At 44.0% G+C, this 22,160-nt stretch overlaps 1 protein-coding gene across 10 annotated transcripts; it reads right to left on the bottom strand.

Annotated features, from left to right (window-relative positions):
• Positions 1-2,007: 2,007 nt before the first annotated feature.
• On the bottom strand, positions 2,008-21,215 carry PCMTD2 (protein-L-isoaspartate (D-aspartate) O-methyltransferase domain containing 2). Of its 10 annotated transcripts, none has more exons than XM_054467718.2 (8): positions 21,044-21,194; positions 19,870-20,019; positions 18,044-18,157; positions 16,649-16,979; positions 12,359-12,461; positions 11,462-11,633; positions 8,883-9,006; positions 2,008-4,849 (listed from the first exon to the last, which is right to left on the bottom strand). In XM_054467718.2, the coding sequence occupies exons 4-8, from the start codon at positions 16,953-16,955 to the stop codon at positions 4,470-4,472; spliced, it is 1,086 nt and encodes a 361-aa protein (XP_054323693.1). In that variant the 5' UTR covers positions 16,956-16,979; positions 18,044-18,157; positions 19,870-20,019; positions 21,044-21,194; the 3' UTR covers positions 2,008-4,469. The 10 variants fall into 10 exon arrangements, with proteins under 10 accessions (XP_054323693.1, XP_063515492.1, XP_063515490.1 ...); XM_063659422.1 differs by having other exon boundaries at positions 8,883-8,925; XM_063659420.1 differs by having other exon boundaries at positions 19,870-20,005; positions 21,044-21,188.
• Positions 21,216-22,160: the final 945 nt, after the last annotated feature.

The following is a 22,160-nucleotide window of genomic DNA, read 5'->3' as shown; positions in this document are numbered from 1 at the left end:
TCAAGGCACACTAGTTACTGCTGCTGCCCTCTGAGTCTGGGGGAGCTGGCCAGGTGGGGGATATGGGGCATTAAGACAGCCCTGATCTCTGACACAGAACAACAGGCCTGGGGGCAGGGTTCATGCTGTTCTCCCTCTTGACCATCAGAACAACCACCGAACCACCCAGTGCCCAGCTGCCCAGGGCCCTCCTAGGTCAAAGGGACGTCCTGCCCGTATGGTCTATGACTCCACCCCTGCTTTCTGCTATTTCCTCTTTCATGCAGAACCTCAAGTGCTAATTTGGACATTCTGGTTCCAACATAGTGGAGCAATGGGTTACATCTCTGTCTCCAAGAGAAAGAGAAGGGAAAAGACATAAGCACAAGGTCCACAGTTGTTCAGAGTCAGGTTGCAAGTACAGCCCCTGGTGACAGGCATCTGACAGAGAGCTGGGGCACAGCAGGGTTAGGGTTAGGATGAGGTTTGCAAGGAGCTCGAATGGTGGGAGAGCATCCTGATGCCCAGCAGCAGGGAACCAGAAGGAAGGGGTTTCTGCAGACAGATCAAGGAGGCTCACTGATTCTGAGAGACCATTACCCTTCACATGTCCAGGCCCCTGGCTTGAAGACCGGCTCTCCTCATCCCACGATGAGGTTGGCCAATGACTGTCCCTACTGCAGCCTGGTTTGTAATTACAGACAGGCAAATGTGAGTCTCCAACAGTTAAAAAAGAAAAAAAAAGATACAGCAAGAAATGAAAGATCAACATGATCAAACTGATAAGTCACCTCTGGAGGAGTAAGTCCCCACACCCCTTCCTCTTTCTGGCCGTTTCCTTCTCTGTTCAACGAAGGGCCAGAATCCATGTTCCCACCTCCGATGAAGCAAAATTTTTAAAAATTCTAATTAGGATCCTCAGAAAAGTCTAAAATACTGCATCCACAGAAAGTAACAGTGTATGCAGGTGTGATGATTAGTACTGTGTTAACTTGATTGGCTTGAAGGATGCAAAGTATCATTCCTGGGTGTGTCTGTGTGGGTGTTGCCAAAGGAGATTAACATTTGAGTCAGTGGACTGGGAGAGGCAGACCCACCCTCAGTCTGGGTGGGCACCATCTATTCAGCTGCCAGCTCGACTAGGATAAAAGAAGGCAGAGGAACACGGAAGGACGGGACTGGCTGAGTCTTCCGGCCTCCATCTTTCTCCCACGCTTTGCTTCCTGCCCTCGAACACAGGACTCCAAGTTCTTCAGCTTTTGGACTCTTGGATTTACACCAGTGGTTTGAAAGGGGCTCTTGGGCCTTCAGTCACAAACTGAAGGCTGCACTGTCGGCTTCCCTACTTTTGAGGTTTTGGGACTCGGACTGGCTTCCTTGCTTCTCAGGTTGCATATGCCCTACTGTGGGACTTCACCTTGCGATCCTGTGAGTCAATACTCCTTAATAAACTCCCTTTCATATATGTACCTATCCTATTAGTCCTGTCCCTCTAGAGAACCCTGACAAATACAGCAGGAAGGAAAATTCAGAGATCAGTAAAGACAGCATGAAATTATCTTAAAATATATAACTGCCAAAATAAAAAATTGGAAGGCAGAATGTAAACAATATCCCAACAAGCACATACAATAAAAAAGAAAACATAAGCTCTTTGGGAGACTGGTCCCAGAATTTCAAGATCTAAATAACATTTGTGCTCTGAACAGATAACTGAGAATGACAAAAAAAATTTTCTGCCCCTTAAAAAGTTGAATGTGGGAAAATTATGCCAAAAAACGTTGACCGCAATCTTCAAGGCCGTATTCTCTTATGTACTTGGAGCCAGCCACTTCTCCATTTGTCCATTCCAATTTCACATTTATTAATGAAAAATAATGCCTTCTCTACATCTATTGTGAATGTCACAGAATCAAGCAGTAATACAAATATTTGCTGAAAGTAAACACATGATGTTAATAAAGAAAAAAGGTTCTTTTCTTAAGATTTTGAAAAGAACATATTCAAGAATTTGAATCTCACACAGGATGCAGAAGCAATGCTAAGGATAAAATATCCTGACTACCTTTATTGACATGATTTCTGTTTACCAGCTCATTAAAATCTATGTTTCAAATTCCCGGGATTTTCCCAAGTTCCAGACTGGTAAAAAGTATTTTTACATACACATTTGATTCTTACATTACAAACTTAATATCTATAAACTTGAAATTTGTTTTGCACAAGTCTATGGCTTTACTACTTTTCAAGACAAAAGTCACATATTAAAATACAAACTACTCAAAAGTAAATAGTTGTCAATGTGGTTTACAAGATAGATCTTACAGACAATACAGACTATATTATGATTGATCTGTTTGAAAACAGAAAGTAGTGTATTATACTGAATTCTGGTATCAGGTGCACAGGAAACCTTACTTACAATCCTTTATTTTCATAAGGTAAACGCCAAACTATTTCTCACATATATTACCACCATATTTTTTTAAACCAAATTCTGGTTTAAAAATCACACACTGACAACACAGAAATAGGAAATGCTAGTAAAAGTCTTGCATATGAAGGAAAAACATGTCTTATGCATTCTAATATAATTTTTTACAATCTAGCATAAAGGCAAATGCGGTTTTTTAAAAAATGCAGTCCACATACAATTATAGAAAAAACATTAGTCAAGCCACCTAATATAACCAATTTCACAGATACCACCCATTTAATATTATGTCCAAAAATTTCCAAGTGTCTACATATCAGTTAGAATAATGGCCACAAGGATCTCCAAACTACAAAATATTAGCAAGTAAATGAAAACCACACATTTCTCTTTGAAAGAATGAAGCTTGACTATGAGTTAAAAGGCAACAACTATGAACTCACTTTCTTCAAAATGACTTAAACTGTCCAATCTAGAGCAATACATGTTTCCTAGCTATACATGCAAACTGGACTGTGTGGTAAAAATGACTCAGTTACTTAAAAAAGCAGAAAAGATCCAAAATAACCAGAGCTCAAGCTAAGCTGGCGAAACCACAGAGACCCTGAAGCCCAGCAACTCCCAAGAAGCTGAGGATTAAAAGATTAAAAATAAACTCTGGACACTGAATCCTACATCAACACTCTGAATTTATGTTTATTGTTAGTAATTTATATTATTCTTTTCTTTGGGTAAAAAAAAAGTTTTAAAAAGAACCAATGTTTTGGAATAAGCAATGTAACTCTGATCATTCTGCTATGTGATTACCAAAAAGGCTGCTGTTCTTTTAGCCCTACCACTTGGTAAGATAGAAAGCTCTCCACACACAAGGCCCAGAGAAGGCTGATATCACCAGTCAGTGTGAGTTACACTGTTCTCATGCAATGGAGCTACTAAAATACATACATTTGCTCTTACAAAAAAATTACAAAACTAACAAATCTTTTTCTCCAGAATTATAAAAGATAGAATCTATGAATCAGTACTCTAATGTGATCACAGAAAAATAGCAAACTGAAGTCAAAAAGCACAGGCTGTCCATCATAGAGTCCCCAGTCTATTTCCTTTCTACCTAGAGTCCCCAGTGTATTTAATATTTTCTACCTGCTCTGAGGATGGAGGGTGTCAACACCTTAGAATACCATGATGGGCTTTAAAACTGGGTAAAGAATCATCCCTACGGTTAGGGCAAATGTTAACTTCACTTATTGCTTACACACAGGAAAAAATTTGCTTCCTTTTCCAGGATATTCTTCTAAGGATTACTTGACAGTGGTTCTTTTAAAGGTATCAAAAGATGTCATTTAAAAAAAAAAAAAACCTCTTTGGAATTCTCCCGGAATTCCAGAAAGATTATCTAGCAATTGATTCCTCCACCCCATCAAAATTTTTCCTTCGAACAATTACAACTGACAACTCATGTAAGATTTAATTAACTTACTTAAAATAAGGGAGGGCTTCTCAATAATGTTTCCCCACTAGAAAACTAAGAAATTCAGTGATACTCAGTGCCAGTAATTAAGTGGCACATATCATAAAAATTCAAACTTGGACGCAGGTGCGTCACACCCAGAAAAGATTTTATACATTTATAAGCTTGTGCTTTCACACTTTATAAGCAACACAGGTTAGTTTCCACTTCAGTTTTCATTTTTAGTGAGTAATGTGCATGTTGTACGAGGGACGGTCATCAAACGGTCTCTCTTACACACACTTCAGTGTTTCCTCAGAGCTGAAAAACAAACAGCCTTCTCTTTTTCTCTATGAAGATTCTCTCCACTTTGGGAAAACAATCTTCTATGCAATAAAAGTCTTGTGGAACTATGTAAGAAATCATACAACTGAACAGAATTTTAGAGGTCAATCAGGAACTAGAAGAAGAAAACCATGGTGTGGATGAGCCCAGCAGTTCCCTTCCCCACGTCTGCCTCCAGGTGACCCTTCAACAGCACATAGGCAGCACGAACTTCAGACTCAGCAATCTGCTCTTCCTATTTCCCCCTTTCAAACAGGAGACTTATTTTTCTCTGTAATAGAGCAAGTAGTATTTCAGGGGATCTGGCAGAGGGAGGCTCAGGACCTTCTGGCGTAGGAAGTTCACTGGGGGGTCTGGCTTTGTTTCAGGCGGGGTCTTCTCTTCTTCTTCCCTCCGTTCCTCTTCCAAGTCTTCACAGCTGTTGTCATCTGAGGGGTTGGAAATCCGACTGGCAAAGACTTCTTTGTCCAAAAAGACAATCGTTTCCATTCGACGGCGGCGAACTCTCCTTCGTTTAAACCTGGGGGTGTTCTTTAGTCCGTTTCCGTTTTTGCTCACAGTTTCCTGATGAATAATCTTTTTAATGGTGCCCCGGATGGCAATGCGAGCCAAGTCCTGGAGGCTGCGAACTGCCACTGGTGCTGCAGCACAAAAGAGTGAGACACAGTCAAACTCATCTGAGTGACACTACCACAATGCCTACACATCTAAGACCCGTAACATCATTTGAATTAACTGGCAAATTTATGAATATGTTACAAGAATATGAGAGCATGCTAAGCAAATGTCAATTAGTGCTCTAATTTACAATCATATGGTACTTTTCAAAAGACATTTTCAAATCCATCAATTCTTAACTTTGAAAGGGAGAGGAAGCAATATTGCTTGGCTATATTAATCAGTGGTGGAATCAACACCTGGGTCACAGTTTGTCTTCCTGACAGCCTAGTTTCATTATTCTATTATTTGCTGTGTTCATGTGTATATTAATACCCACCTACTAGTAATAGAGTGAATATGCCTCCAACATTCTGTTTTTGGAGACAGAGTCTTACTCTGTCACCCAGGCTGGGGCGCAAGGGTGTGATCTCGACTTACTGCAACCTCCGTCTCCTGGGTTCAAGTGATCCTCCCGCCTCAACCTCCCCAGTAGCTGGGATTACAGGCATGCACCACCACGCCCACCTAATTTTTGTATTTTTAGTAGAGACGGGGTTTCAACCATGTTGGCCAGGATGGTCTCAAACTCCTGACATCAAGTGATCTGCCCACCTCAGCCTCCCAAAGTGCTGGGATTACAGGCATGAGCCACTGTGCCCGGCCTAATATTCTTTTATCTATTAATATTTTCATAGTTATTTACACATTGAATATTTGTTCCATTTTTATTAAAGTAGAGAAATGCAAATCCAAACATTTTTCAGAAAAAACAAAAACTCCAAAGCACACCAAGGAGAAAGAATATTTGACAATTAAAGCTCACAATTTCATGCAGGCAATATTTCTCAAAGGGAAAATTACATTAAACTGAAAATCAGCATCACTTTTCCCTCCAATACTCAACCTCTCCAAAGAATAACAGTCTGCACTATAGGGAGAGCTCTTGTGTTGTGCACAATGTTTATTACCAAAGTCAGAAAGGCCAGCACAGAATCTCAGCAATCTCCACTGTTCTTCGGAAACCCTCAAACAGGCTTGTGTCCCAGGCCCTTGGTAGCGAGTAAGTAGCACCTTCTCCCTTCAACCTTTCCTGCTTTTCTGACTCCACGGACGAGAGGTCCCTTCTCCTTTCTCCAAGACAGGCTCCGGCACTTCGTCTTCAACCCTTTCTCTTCACTCAACACCACGATAGTGCCTCTTGCCCCATCTGTGACCCGACTCCCTCCTCAAGTGCAGCCATCCTTCCCTCCTTCATCATCCCACATCTAGACAGATTACTTCCAGAGCCACTGGGATCTGGCTGTTGCCCCAAGAGGCTGAAACAACTCCTTCCGAGGCCCTCGGGGTCCCGGCCTTCAGCTCTGGCCTCTCCAGATCTCCAGAGTCTGCTTAGGATAAGGAACGTGGCTCACTGCTCCCCTGGCCCAAGGCACAGCCACTCCCTCTGACCTCAGCAGCTCTTCTCTCTTGCAGGCTCTTCCTCTTCCATCCAGCCCAGTGCTGCTCCCTAAGGTTCCAATTTCCACCATTTCCCCATCTCAGTATGACTGCTAGGCCTTGGTTTTACATCCATTCTGTGCCTTTAAATAACAGAGGCCAGCCAATAGCTCCCAAGGTTCTAACCCAGTCCGGACCAGAATCCTGAGCCTCCCATAGACCCAGGTCTACTACAGACAATGAACACCTCACATGCCCTTCCTGAGAAGGACTGTAATCATTGTACGTATCACTGAATCTTCTCCACTGTAGAAGCCAGTGTCTTAGTTTTTATCTTTCTCTCTCGCCTGGAAAATTTCAACAGCTTTCCACTTGTTCCTGCTTCCAATGTGTCCTGTGTCCATTCAATCTGAAAGCTAACCCGTCCACCCCACACCACACATATCTACACTCACAAGATCCCACACCATGCATTTCCGTACTCACACGACCCCACACCGCGCACGCCTGAACTCACGACCCCACACCGTGCACTCCCACAACCCCACACCACACACGCCCGCACCCTCACGACCCCACACGTGCACGCCCGAACTCACGACCCCACAGCATGCACGCCCGCACCCTCACGACCCCACACCACACACGCCCGCACCCTCACGACCCCACACCACACACGCCCGCACCCTCACGACCCCACACGATGCACGCCACACACAACCCCACACCGCACACGCCGGCACCCATGACCCCACACCACGCGTGCCCGCACTCACAGGACCCCACACCGCGCATACCCACACACGCATTACCCCACACTGCAAATGTCCACACATGACCCCACACTGTGCACGTCCACACTCTCACGACCCCACACTACACTCACTTTGACCCCCATATCGTGCAGGTCTAAACTTACACACCCCACACCACGCATCTACACTCACATGATCCCATATCACGTATGTGTATACTCACAGAGTTTTCTACTCCACTGTCTTCACAAACATGACTTTACTAGTCTAGGAAACTGGCCCAGGAAAAGAAAAGTTGCAAATAACTCAACGGGTCACTTCAGAAACTCTAAAAGCATCACATTAATGTTGATCATCTAACACTCTCTTCAAAGCCATCTCCTCAAAACAAGCATCCAAACTGCCTACCACATTGTCCTGATTCTTAACCAGCCACATGAAGCCCTCACAGGGAACGGCTCATTCCAACCAGACCCTCAAAAAGTCTCATCAATACCCCAAAGATGCCCCTGCCTTCCCAAACTCTGCTAAGGCTCTGGAAGCTGGTGCCCTCCCCACCAAGGGCGGCAGTTACTTAAAAGGTTATTCTGGTGAGACTTTCAGAGCACGCACTTGACAGATTCACCCTCCACCCGACCACCAGGCTTATCCAGGATACACAGGCCCTGTATCTTTTATTTAAAGCATCTGATAGCTCTCCCCAGCCTACATGATAAACCCAATTCTAGCCTACATACCAGTAGTTTCTCCCACCAGTCCCAACTCTGACTACACGGGGAACACGCATTTTGATTTCTGCCCTGCCACTGCTGGCACTTCTCTCCCCTTTCTTCTCTCTTTAGGGAATTCCTTTTGCCCTTGAAGGCCAAGCACAGACATCATCCTCTGCCAAACCTTCCCTAATTAACCCTCATTAACCCTCATTAACCCTAATTAACCGTTTTGCATGTCCTATTGTTGCTCATTATCAAATTTCAAGAACCGTATCTATTTCTTAGAACCCATACTTAGTAGAGACCAAAGCAAAGTGTAATCATTTAATAGGTGATTCCTAATAAATCAAAAAACCTTTCTGGAAGAGATTTGCCAAAATGTATTGTCTCTGGGTGGTGGGATTATGCAAAACTTTTCCCTTCCTATTATTTTTTGCATTTTCCAAATTTTCTAAATGATCAGAGAGCATCCTGATAGTTTTATTTTAAATATAATCAATTGGAACTCTCACTTCTGTGTGAGCCGTTTAAATTTTAAAACATTAGGAGGTTTTGCTGTCGTGCTGGCCCTGGTATCCGTTCCTTGCTCAGTTTGCACCCTGAAACAGTGAAACACAAAGGCTCGGCTGTGTAAGTTTCCACAGAAAGTCTCCTATCATACCCCAGCAGATTAGCTGGACTGTGTTCTCTACCCTTGTCTACCATGAGGCAGCAGGCGCTTGGCGCCTTGGGGAGCAGAAGCCCCATGACTCTGTGGGAACCCTCTGGCTGATGGCTCTCTCTGTAAGCCCCTCCCAGTGGAGGTGGCAAATAGGCTAAGTCTCCCACATGGCAAAATGAGCTCCCTTTTATGTGCGTCCTCGGCTCTCAATGGCGTGACCGGCAACAGCTCTTTGCAGATTTAAAAGACGGCTAAAATAACCTGAAATAGGTTAAAAATAGATTATAATTTTTTTAATGCCTGAAATTGCTTATAGAATTTTACAGTTTCAGCATGGGAGGGGTGCTTTTTAATATCAAAAGGTTCTTTATAAATTTTGTTTCCTTTTAAAATCTAACCAGACGAAAAAGATCTAAAAGATAAAATAAGTAAAGATTGGTATACTTACGTAACTGGACAAGTCTTGATTTTCCTGACTCTGAATGGCAGGGCTGGATCAGAGGAGCAAAAGAAACAGCAAGAATCTTTTTGGTTTCCCAAGCTGAAGGACCTGTGCGTGTTATCTTAGTCAACTATCCCAGAGACAAAATAAGAATATTCAAAAGAATTGGCTACTAAATAGCTCATATGTAATCATTCCTATACATACTATAAAAATATATAGATATGCTTACAATAAAACGAAATATCTTGACATACGGACCCCTAATGTGACGTGCCATGAAGTACATCTATCTTTTGAATATTCCTGCAAAGATGCTTAACCTGAATATATTCAGGCCCTAGGCCTAACTTCTGTTTACAGAAATTATATATTATAGAGAAACTAGATATAGAATAGCAAGAGGAAACAACCACATAGCCAGTGTGGAGATTCTTATAAGACATGCTCTAGCACTCTCCAGAAAAGTCAATATTGAGGGTGAAAAGGGGGTCTGTTCTAAAGTAAAAAGTAACTCCAGACACGTTAACAACCAACTGAATCCTGACCTGTTGTTATTGGGAGGGTGGCTACGTCCTGATAGGCACTGTAGTAACAGATACTGTTACAGAATCCCTGTTACTTTTTTAAATGCAAACTTGTCATCTTGGATGCCTGGGCAATTATCCTCATGCTTTGGAGACAAATACTGAAGTGTTTAAATGAGCCCTGCCCTGATATCACCCCCATGAAAGCACAGGAATCTGGTGGCTTAACGCAGTCCAGTGCAGGTCATCAAAACATTTCTTTTGAATTAAAGTATTAGGAGCACCAGAGACCACAATCAGACATGACCCTTTGTGCGCTCTGTGTGGCTGGGTCAGTCTCCAAGTGGCCTACACAGGTCACAAAACTATTTTTGGTCAGTTCTTTCATGCTATGATTATATGCTGGCCTTTTCTAAAAATATCTAAGTCAGTAAATCCTCTAAAAACTAAGATTCTATGTCATGAATCTTATAACTAAAAGGATTAAGTAGCCATGTACTAAGCAAATATCAACAAACATTCTTGTATACCAGCAAAACATATGTTTATTTAAACATTTTTAAAAGAATTTCTAGTTATAATGAAAACCAAGTATTTCAATATAATCAATAAATGATGTATAAAACCTTAAATAAAACTATATAAACCCCTATTTCATATTCTAGATAAGCAGATGAAACATTGTAAAGATGGCCACAATCCTCAAATTATCGAGATGATACAATTCCAATAAAAAATCCAATGCATTTTGTATAGCAACAAAGATCTGTAATATCACTTGTATAAGCAAAGACATTTAACACAATATTCTGCCAGGTGTGATGGCTCATGCCAACAACGCTGGAGGCTGAGGTAAGGCAATTGCTTGAGGCCAGGAGTTTGTGATCAGCCTGGGCAACACAGTGAGAGCCCGTCACTAAAAAAATAAAATTAGGCCGGGCGTGGTGGCTCACACCTGTAATCCCAGCACTTTGGGAAGCCGAGGTGGGCGGATCATGAGGTCAGGAGCTCTGAGACCAGCCTGACCAACATGGTGAAACCCTGTCTCTACTACAAATACAAAAATTAGCTGGGTGTGGTGGCACGCACCTGTAATCCCAGCTACTCAGAAGGCTGAGGCAGGATAATCGCTTGAACCCAGGAAGCGGAGGTTGCACTAAGCTGAGATCGCGCCACTGCACTCCAGCCTGGGCGACAGAGCGAGACTCCGTCTCTAAATAAATAAATAAATAAATATTTTAAAAAATTAATTTATCTGGGCATGGCAGCACGTGCCTACAGTGCCAGCTACTTGGGATGCTGAGGTGGAAGGGTCACTTGAGCCCAGGAGTTTGAAGTTACAGTGAGCTATTATCATGCCACTGTACTCCAGCCTGGATGACAGAGCAAGATCTCATCTCCAAATTTTTATTAAAACAATTAAAACCTCCTAATTTTTATTATTTGTGTTTCCTAGTTCTTTGTGACTAGGAGACATTCTTCTTGGTGACCAATTCATGTCTGATTAATCTGTTCACTTACTATAAACTATTTTTCCCAGTGAAATACAGTAACACAGACAAATATGCATGACCAAACAGCAAACTTGGACAAGACTCTCACTAAGCAAAGGATTCCTGTAAAATGCATAACATCAAGGCATTTAACAATTAGACTAATGATGAGAATAGAATTACTCTAATAATTTTATAGATAATTCTAACAACAGAACAATTATAATAGATTAACAATTAGAATTAAAACTCAGAACAGCTGGGGGGAAGCAGAAGCAGAAGGAAGAGGGAGGTGAGGGGGAAGGGATAGAAGAAGGAAAAAGAGGGAGAGAGAAGGAAGGTGGAGAAAAGGGTTTCACGTGCAGGCTCTGAAGTACCCACCTGAGTCAGGTTCTGGCCCCACCTAGGGCATGTGCATGACCCGACATCTCCCTCACCTGTCCCTGCCTCTGTTTCCTCATTTGTGAAATGCAGGAAATTGTTAAAAGAGTAAGTATCCATACACTGCCTAGAACAGACCTTGGCACACAGTGTGCAAAAATGTCAGTTATGAAGGGAATCTGACCTTCTCTTCCAGTGGCATGACAAGGATCCCTCCCACTTTGAGAAGATTCTTCATGTACTCTTCATGTTCTTTCTGCACACCAGCCCCACAGTATACACGATCATACTGAGAACAATCCGGAGAAATCTCCAGGCAATTCCCAGTAACAAAGGAAGGTTCACAGAAGTCAAACCTGGAAGTAAAAAATGCTTCCTGCAACTAAAAGTATCACATTGCAACAAGTCTATACAGTAAATCTATGCTAACCACAGGTTAAAATCCAACAGCAATGTAATACAGTTTACAGTGCGAGGAGCTGGAAGAAAAGAATTACAAATGTCCAAGAATTACTTCCAAAAAGAATTACACTATATAACTAGAACTCTAGAAATGCCAAACAAAATAGTATGAAAGTGAATATCAAAAGTTTTATCCAAATTTCACATAATCTCCAGTCGCTGTTATCTCTGTCATCTTCTTATCATCTTATGTAAGATCTATTAATACTACACAATGAGTGAAATGTGGGGGTGGTGAAACTGCACTTGGTGTTTCTAAAAATTTTAATCCCTAAGATAAGAACTTTAATGCCTTATTTTAAAATGGCAAAAGCTAGTTATATATACTGTTTAGAGACAAATGCAACAATTTTATTTTAGGAAAAATTAGGTGGTAAACAGTTGTCTTAAATAGGAAACATGAAAATTGAGCAAATGAACAACTTATGTACGTGTAACAGTTTGAAATACCCTAAAACCCTCAAAACACAGAATCTTTTTTAAAAATTAGAACAGGCACTAGAATCATCCTACCACAGTTTAATTACATTTGCTACCACGTGATTTCTTTCTATCTGATCAAAACTTTGTAAAATTATAATTCACATTATCTGAGCCAATGGATAGTATTTCATCTTACTTGTCAAAACTATCACTTGTTCTGATGAAGAAGTCCAGTTTCTGCTTTGCATACTCTATCACATCTGAGTGAAGTTCCACCCCATGGTTCACACCAAAAGGACCTAAAAGGTTTAAGAATAAGAAAACATGTAAAACCAGAGCGAGAACTCTTGCTCATTTGTTCACTTCTACCAACTGTAACACATCTGATTTAACATGTGTAACTACAGACATTCACAAAGTTTTGAAGTCTCATCACAGTATCACGGCTCACCACATCATAAATACTTGAGGCCTGGGCTTCTCTGCTCTCAAACTTTTAAAGAATCATTTGAAAATGGAAACAAACCAAGTGCTCAAGTCTTACTAATGAACTAAAGAAGAAACACGTATTTGCAAGGGGAGCTGACACAGGCCTCACCTGTGTGTCCAGAGGTAACATTTAAGACGACTCTGTTTTCCCTGAAGAGTTCCCCAAAACACTCAGATGTGTGCATTATAATATTCACAAAACAGGATTCAATCATCATCATTAAGATAAAACTATGCTTCCAAGTCACAATGAAACATTTTTTATATCAAAGGGTATTTATCAGTAATTTGAAATAAAACTGAGAAATGTTACAAGTCCACTTAATGATGAAAGAGCTCCCCCGACATAAAACTGCCCCTACGTTAACTGAGAACAAAGTATTGACACTCAACTTAAATGAGTCTCTCTGTTGTGGGAATCCACTTACACGAAGGTAAAAATCGGGCAAAATTCATCTGTGCCAACAAAGGCAAAACACTCACCACCTTTCTGGAAGATGCAACACTGGTGAACCTTCTAGAAGGAGGAGCGGGCATGGGAGCCTTTTGGGGTGCTGATTCAACTCTGCATCTTGCTGTGGGTGGAGTTTATATGGCGGTGGATGCATATGTAAAAGTCCACCAGGATTCACACTTCCCACTTGTTCATTTACTATGGGTAAGTTACACGTCAACTTTTTAAATCTACATGTAAAAATCACAGGGCACGTAGGACTTTACTTGGTAGACAGATATACTACAGTGATCATGTAGCACTGGACCCTACAATCTAACAGAAATGCTGAGAAATGGGCAACCTTCTGTGCATCCCACACCTTTGCACCATGTGGGCCCTCCTAGTACAACAGCCACCAGCCCAGGCCAAGGCTTCCCCGGCCCCCATTTGGACAACCGTACCTGCTGCTCTTTTCTCTCAACATATTTCATACACAGAGCTGCTGCTAAAACATTACCTCGTCAAAATACACCCTACCTGAGAGTTTCACTTTTCACTATTTACAACATCAAATCCTGAATTACTCTGAAGGTTAAGACCTTCTGACAACTCCCTGACTTCAATTCCCGACTCTGCCACTGTGCCAGAGACCAAAAATAGCTGCTTGATTTTTCCCACTCATCTTATTTTCACTGACCCCTCACCTTCACTATCAAACACTTAATAAGCAGTTAATTCTAATAACAGATATGAGATATGGTTCCTATTCCCAAGAAGCTTAACACCAAACAGTAGGAACACAAATACCTCGACCCACCTGCTTCATAAAAAGATGACTAGCAGGGAAGGAGGACACAGGGTGGCCAGGGGATGTCAGGAACACGGCACCTGGGACTCAGCACTGGAACATGGCATGAAGCCAGAGCAGCAAGGCCCCCCTGGCAGAGCCGCTCCTAGGTCTGCCCAGCTTCCTAATCACACAGCACTTTTCAGGTAGGTGACTTATGAGTCACCATCTCTTAGTAGCTACTGTATTCTCCCCTGGTTGATGACAAACAAAGGTAAGGACAGCCCTGAGCAAAGGGGAGAGGAGCCCACAGAGCAAGCAGAGGGACAGGACGGACCCAGGATGCAGCTCAGACCACGTGAAAGGCCGTGGGGGGGTCACAGTAAAGAGCTCTGTCAGATGAGAGACCCACATTCACAGGCACTGGGAAGCCAACGAGGTTTCACTCTGCAGTGCTCTGCACAAAGTGCTGTTAAGCTTGAATAAGCTGCAGCATCTGAAGACGCAGCCAAGACACTCATCCATGACAGCAAACCCTGAAGTCACTTCCTTCAACTGCATCAAAGCAGCATGTTACATCCATTACAGCAGAAAACAGGCCTTTCCTTCCTTCAGACCTCTCTCCTCCCAAAATCCAATGAAATTCTCAGTAAACAGGGGATTCAGGAAAGAGAAGCAACCGTATCAAGTTGGAAGCCTTTCCTTATAACTTCTAGGGGATGTCAAGTACAGCAAGGCCATTTCAGGCTTACTTTTTTTTTTCTTTTTGAGATGGAGTCTGGCTCTGTTAGCCAGACTGGAGTGCAGTGGCACCATCTCTGCTCACTGTAACCTTCGCCTCCCAGGTTCAAGTGATTCTCCAGCCTCAGCCTCCTGAGTAGCTGGGATTATAGGTGCGCACCACCACACCCGGCTAATTTTTTATACTTTTGTTAGAGACAGGGTTTCACCACATTGGCCAGGTTGGTCTTGAACTCCAGACCTCAAGCCATCTACCTGCCTCGGCCTCCCAAAGTGCTGAGAGTACAGGCGTGAGCCACCGCACCCGGCCATTTCAGGCTTACTTTAAGTCATCTTTTCCTAAGCATTTTGGCTCTTTTCTATAGTATTTCTAATCTAGTCAGCTTGATCACCTATTTCTCCCCAAGGCTCTACCTTAGCTATAGCTCCTATTTTTCAGCTACACTGGAGGAAATCACAATTCCCCAATTCAAAAGTGATAAATAATCTGGGCACTGTGTTCTCTTCTCAAAGCACGGGGATCACCACAGTCTCAATCGAAGTTAAGGTCAAAAAGCATTATAAAAATCTACACATTTTTATACCTTAAGGTAGCAATCTATAGCCTAAAGCCAAAATAATCGGTCTCAAAACTTCACCAAATTCCAATTTATACAGACTTAGAAAAAAAAAAAAATTATCATTCCATATCCACAAAAATCAATTACAGACGGGGTCTCACTCTGTCACCTAGGCTGGAGTGCAGTGGCGCAATCATAGCTCACTGCAGTCTTGAAGCGATCAAGCGATCCTCTGACCTCAGCCTCCCAAAAGGCTGGGATTACAGGCATGAACCACCAAGCCAAGCCACATTCCTGATGTTTCTTTCACAACCATATACAGTCCATCCATAAATCTTGTCAGTTCTAACAGGATTTAGAAAAAATACAGACTCCAGCTTCTCTGCACTGGTTTCATCCAGTGTCTTCTCAGCCAGCTTGCCTCAGCAGCCTGGCCCCTGCTTCCTGTTTAGAGCAAGGTTTTACAGTACAGATCGGCTCCTATCACCCCTCCGGCAAAACCTCTCCACCTTACTGAGTTAAAAACAGATGCCTTCCCTGCCCCCCGCAGCATTTTGCACCAAGTGATGTTTTTCCTTAGTTATCTGCTATTATTAAAAATAGCCATATTCCCACATGCAGTCTCACAACTCATTTGTTTGGGAAAATAGGCTAAACAGCTTCAAATAAGATAACCTGTGAAATCCCTTCCATCCCTGAAACTAATTTTAAAATCTACAGGTATTACTCTTAGTATTAAAACAAAAAAGTAGGCCAGGCATGGTGGCTCATGCCTGTAATCCCAGCACTTTGGGAGGCTGAGGCAGGTGGAGAGCTGGCACCCAGGAATTTGAGACCAGCCTGGGAAACATGGCGAGACCCCGTCTCTAAAAATAATTTAAAAATTAGCCAAGTGTGGTGGTGCGTGCCTGTGGCCCTAGGTACTCAGGAGGATTGCTAGAGCCCAGGAGGTCAAGGCTGCAGTGGGCCTTGTTCATGTCACGGCACTCCAGCCTAGGCGATGGAGCACGACTCTGTGCTCCAACAAACCAAAAAAAAACCAACAAAACAAAAACTGCTTAGAAGTACTCCGAAAGGACTTTAAAGTTAATTACCATCGATTTAGAGAAGGAATGACAAGGAAGACTCAGTGATAAAATTAAATCAAGAAATCATAGTGGGGTCAAGATTTACACAACTGTCTTTGTCCTCCGCTGTCCAGAGGGCAGGTGCACAGTACAGGCTGTGGCAGTACAGGAAGAGGGGACAGAGAACAGGAGAGGTCCCTCTGGAGAATCTGGGGCCCATGAGATGAATGCAGGCCTTCCTCCCTCATCCCTCTATCCACCACCCAGTGACGTGGCAATGTCAGATAACTGCTGGGAAGGCTGTGGCCTCGACCCAGGCAGGCCATTAGCAGACTACATTTTCTGTCAAAGGAGATGCCTCCTTCCCCGAGACAGATGAGTTTTCAGACTCTCCTTCCACACTTACCTAGAATGAGGCCCACCATGGAGCTGAGATATCCAGTGCCACTGCCCAGGTTCAGAAATGAGAGTCCAGGCTGCAGATCTAGGGCTTCCATCACCTCCGAGTAGATGCACGGGGCTGAGAGGTGAATGTTTCCATGCTTCCAAGCCAAGTCTTTATAAGCATTTTCTTTAAATTCTTCAAGATAATAGTCTGCACGATCGATAGCTCTGAAAGCCTGCTCTACCAGTTCAGTCCGGATATACTGTGCTTCTTTCAAATTATCTATCAGCTCATCATTGTCTTCACCAGCACTCACAGCACCGCCCATGTTCAAGATTACACTTAGGCAATACTATAATTAAAAATTTTTAAAAAGAGCGATTTATGTTAAAGGTAAGAGCAGAACAATAAAAGTTCTAAACAGATACTAATTTGAAATTCTGAATACTGAAAACAATAGATAGATTATCTTCTGTCAACACCCACCTCATCCCCTGCCCCACCCAGAGATGCCAGATTTAGAAGGAAAAAAAATCCCAGTTCAATTGGAAATTACGGTAAACAACAATACTAAAAATTATTCGATGTTTATTTGAAATTCAAATTTAGGCCAGGTGCGGTGGCTCATGACTGTAATCCCAGCACTTTGGGAGGCCGAGGAGGGTGGATCACCTGAGGTCAGGAGTTCGAGAACAGCCTGGCCAACATGGTGAAACCCCGTCTCTACTGAAAATACAAAAATTAGCCAGGCATGCTGGTGGATGCCTGTAATCCCAGCTACTGGCGAGGCTGAGGGAGGAGAATCGCTTGAACCCAGGAGGCAGAGGTTGCAGTGAGCAGAGCTCGTGCCACTGCACTCCAGCTTGCGGAACAGAGCAAGACTGTCTCAAAAAAAAAAAAAAGAAAAGAAAAGAAAAAAGAAAAAATAATTTAGGTGGTGTCCTATATTACATCTGAGAATTCCATATCCACAACATACACAAAAGTACCCACCCAAGTCAAGCAATCCATTTGACCTGTTGATTTGGATATTTTGATGTTCAACTTTTAGACAAAAACAGCAAGAAAACATTCTTCCCAAATTGAACGTACTGTGACAAATACCTTCTTCTAACAAATGCAAAATCAGCTTCCTGGCTAAAGTTTAAGTGTAGGAGGGGCTGCTACCACAACTTCCTACAGCCCCTTCTCAATTGCATGATACACAGCTTTCCCAGCTCTTTAAAAATAACAACTACTTGTCTTACCTTCTCTCAACCTGCCTTCAAGAAGATAAAGCGCAGCATGTGTCACCTCTGAGCCTAACTATTAAAATACAGGGTAGCTTCATCTAATTTACAAGAAAATACTTTTTCATGTGGAGAAGTCTTACTCTTCTTACAACTACAAAAATGCCCTTTCCAATTTTATACTCACCCCATGTAACTTTTTCAAAGTAACTGCTTTAACTTCACAAAATGGTAATGCTTTGCAAAACACCAGATACAAATTGTCGGGGAAAAAGACCACCAGACCTCATGAAGACGTTTTCTGAAATGAACACAACCTTTTTAACAACCTGTTATAATTATGATGTTTATACTTGCTTTCCTCCTCACATTCCTCTGCATTTCTAACAGTAGAATGAGGATCGTAAAGAAATACTGTGGGGTGGCGAGGGGCCTGGGGCGGATTTCATACACACCCACGTACACAACTGGAGACAGCGGTGGGAGGTTTTCCCAGGAATGAAAATAACCACATAGTTTCTTACAAGTGAACAAAAAGTGTGAAGGGTATAGCTTAACACAAATTCTCTTCTATTTTTATGGTGGAACACTCAATCTTCACACTCAAGATTTTAGAGCTGAATATTAGGTTTTGCAAATCAATAGGATGGTCCAGTCATTAAATTTTCACACCCTTTTTGAATTTTTTGAATTGTTTCGGAGCCCTTGTTAGATTATGGTCCATAGCCAGCTGACTTAGACTTAGATGGAATTAAGTCCTAATGAGGTCAACTTTAATCCTGGATAAGCCACTTAGTTCTGAGGCTGCACCCTAGCCTAGCACAGCCATCTTAAAATTTGGGTCAGTGGTTAAAAGCGGAATCATGTGTTTGGATGCTTAAGGGTCTATTTAGGAAAAGAGCTGGAAATCGCATGCCCTCCTCAGTCAAAGCCACCTCTTCACCCAGAAGCCTGTATATAATGTTCCAACATTCGGTCTCAATGCCATATTTTTAGAGGGTAACCTCAAACTGTATGTTGGATAGGTTTCATTTTCCACTAACTATCACTTATTTTGAACTCTGCCTTAATTTGAAAGTTCAGACAGCTTTTTAGTAAAAACAAGCACCTTTTTCCAGGTACCACCTGCCAGTCATGGCCTCATTTACACTTCACAACATTAAGAAGCAAATTGGAGCTGGCTGGTTAATTTGTTCACGATCACATAGCCAGTTTGTGAGGAGGGGGCTGCATTCAAACCCAGGACTGTATGGCAAAAGGCCTGTGTTTTTAATACCACACCAGTGCAGCCTTTAAAAATACTCAAGACAGCAACGTTCTTTACCACACAACACACTGGTAATCTTTTGACGATGGGGTAACCCTATCTATACCTATTGCCATTGGTAGGATCCATGTGAATAGCTGTGGGGTCTGATATTTATTACCATCTTTGTCTGGTAATCTAACACTCCCTCGCACTGGAAACCATCGATGTGATCAGTCATGATGTCACCAAAAACACCGACGACAAACTAAGCTCTTCGCCAAACCAAATCCTATCATTTTCACCTAGATTCTACAATCTAGTCAAATCCAATTTTTCAAAGTAAAAGTGTAGAATCATTTTTAGAACCCTGCACTCGATGATACTGTGCACATTGTCTGCTGTAATTAATCCTTAATATAATTCACTACTCTGTGGTAACTAGCAACAGTCCATGACAACCGGCTGCTCCTTACAATGCCAACTGCCAGGGCACATGAAGAACACTTGCTGAGTGGCGACAGGCATGGCAAGGTCTCAGAACTGACACCTGAGGAGGTTGTGATTGTGGCTGTGTCAACACAAGCATGAAGCTATGGTAATGGGGTTTTGGGAGGCTACATATGGAAGATCACATTCCAACCTGGATGTCACTTCTTAAGGGTAATATGGACAAAGTAATTCACTGTGGAAGATGAGTGGGGAAAAGGACCCAAAGCCACATCTCCTTTGGGCAGAATGATCAAACAAACACACAGATTTCTCACCTTGAAAACCAGAACTCTTACAAGGAATGCAAAGCGACTTTTTTCAAATACAGATGGTCTCCGACTTCGGATGGTTCGACTTCAGGTTTAACGATGTGTTTACTGGGATGCGACCCCACCGTAAGTCGAGGAGCACCTGTACTAGAAAGGCTGTCATATGTACACTATTAATGGGCCTAACAAAAGCCAGACCAGTGGCACATGTTGGAGACAATGCCTACTAAATACACAGAGAAGCTTTCTAACAAATGAAGTTGCAGTGAATGAAAGGAGCTCTTGATAAGCCCAGCCAAGTTCCACTGGAGGTACAAGCTGGGGTGCCGCAGGGAGAAAGGCCCTGGATCGGTCACCTCTGAGGTCTCTCATCACCTGAGTGTAGGGCTCTAGTTCCCCCAAGCACGGCCACAACAATTTCTGAGTTGCTTACAGGCACCTCAACTTCACTCATTCTTGAATGACAGTCTATCAAACGCCCAGATCGGAGCTGTTTAGCCATTCCCTTGAGAAGAAAAATGAAAACTGTTCTAGTCACACGAGTAAAGAAGGGGTGGATAAAGAGGGTGTGGATATTTAGGTGACTTATTTGAGATGCAACGCTGGAGCAAACATTCATTTAGGAGACACATCCTTCTCACAAAAACAAAACAAAGGCACGAAGCTCAGGCAAGTTCTCCTTCCTCCAACTAACAAAGATCTCTTTCCATGCGTGAATTGAAGTCCCAGTGCTCTGCTCCAATTCTTACTATCTCCAAGGCACGGGGCGGGGGCGGGGGGGGTGGCGCAACTATTTTTTAAAAAATCCTGTCATCTTCTGAAAGGGTCCAAGGCGGACTTTGTTTTAAACCTTAGCTCTTGGCTTGCCTTGGAATTGCAAACGTTTCCCACTTGGGAAATCAAGGACAAGCTGCAGGTCTGGACTAACTAGACCCAAGAGTGTGAGTGAGCAACGGGAGAGACCGACGGGAAACCGCGAGCGCTCGGAGGGAGAAACGCGGGGCGCCCTGGAGGCCGCTGGGGGGAGGTGAGGGTGCCCGAGGTGGGGAGGAGCGACGCCCCCAGAGGAGCGCTCCGGGCGCAGGGGTGCCGGGGGTGGGGAAGGAGGAGGGAAGGGGCCGAGGGGACACACCACCCGCTCGCCGCAGGCCGGGCCGAGGGGCGGCGGCGGCGGCTCTACCTCCAGACTCGGCCGGCCGACGGGTTCGGACCGCCTGGGCTGCCACCTGCAGCTCCTCGGGCGCGTCCCTCGTGTGTCCGCGGCCGAGCAGCGCCGCTCCAACCTCGGCCGCCGTAAACATCCGCCGTCGCCGCCGCCGCCTCTGCGCCTGCGCACAACGGCCTGACTGCGCATGCGCCGCGGGCCTGGCACTTAAAGGGGTGATGGCGGCGTAGGGCGGGCCCGACTTCCCTGGGCTGCTTGCGTCCGCCCGCCCCGCTGAGAGCTCGCTGAGCCCTAGGCCCGGTCCGAGTCTCGTGGGCGCGCCGTCCGCGCACTGCTCAGCCAGGACGGACCCCGCACAGGCTGCTTCAGAAGCCCTCCCCGAAGGTCACCTGAGACGCCTTTGCTGACCCACGGCTGGGGGCGTTCCGCATCTCCAGGGTGCCCTGCGGCGGCTGACTCGGGGCCGGCGCTGCCCTCGGGCGGCCTCCCAGTACCAAGCACAGCCGCCCTGGGACCCCCGTCCTGCCACCTGGACGGCCACCCGGCCCTGGGGCCCTCCTACCCAGCCGGCCCCCAAGATCACTAAGGAAAACTCCAGCAGGAAACTGCTTAGGGCAAGCCTGCTTCCCATTCCATTCAAAGTCACTCCTCTGCTCACTGAGATAGATACATATCTGATTTGCCTCCTTTGGAAAGGCAAATCAGAAACTCAAAAGAATTTAACCGTTGGTGTCTCACCTATCTGTGACCTGGACGCTCCCTCCCCGCTTGGAGTCTTCCTGCCTTTGCTTCCAGTTGTCCCGTCTTTCCAGACCGAACCAATGTACTTTTTACATGTATTAATGGATGTATCATGTCTCCCTAAATGTATAAAACCAAGCTGTGCCCCGACCACCTTGGGCACATGTCGTCAGGACTTCCTGAGGTTGTGTCACGGGCGCGTCCTCAACCTTGGCAAAATAAACTTTGTAAATTCACTGAGACCTGTCTCCAATTTTCTGGGTTCACACAGCCCATTGCCCAAACTTCGCGTGGGGCTTTGCAGATGGGCTTTAGCTGCAGAACCCTTTCTTCAAGCACAGCCATGCAAGCCGCCCCGTATGTGCAGCAAGTGCCAGCGTCGCTGCTTCGG

The sequence above is a fragment of the Pongo pygmaeus genome, chromosome 21 (genome assembly GCF_028885625.2).
Source record: "Pongo pygmaeus isolate AG05252 chromosome 21, NHGRI_mPonPyg2-v2.0_pri, whole genome shotgun sequence".
NCBI classification, from domain to species: Eukaryota; Metazoa; Chordata; class Mammalia; order Primates; family Hominidae; genus Pongo; species Pongo pygmaeus.
Note: the sequence above shows the minus strand (reverse complement) of the source record. Positions and strands in the feature narration are given on the sequence as shown.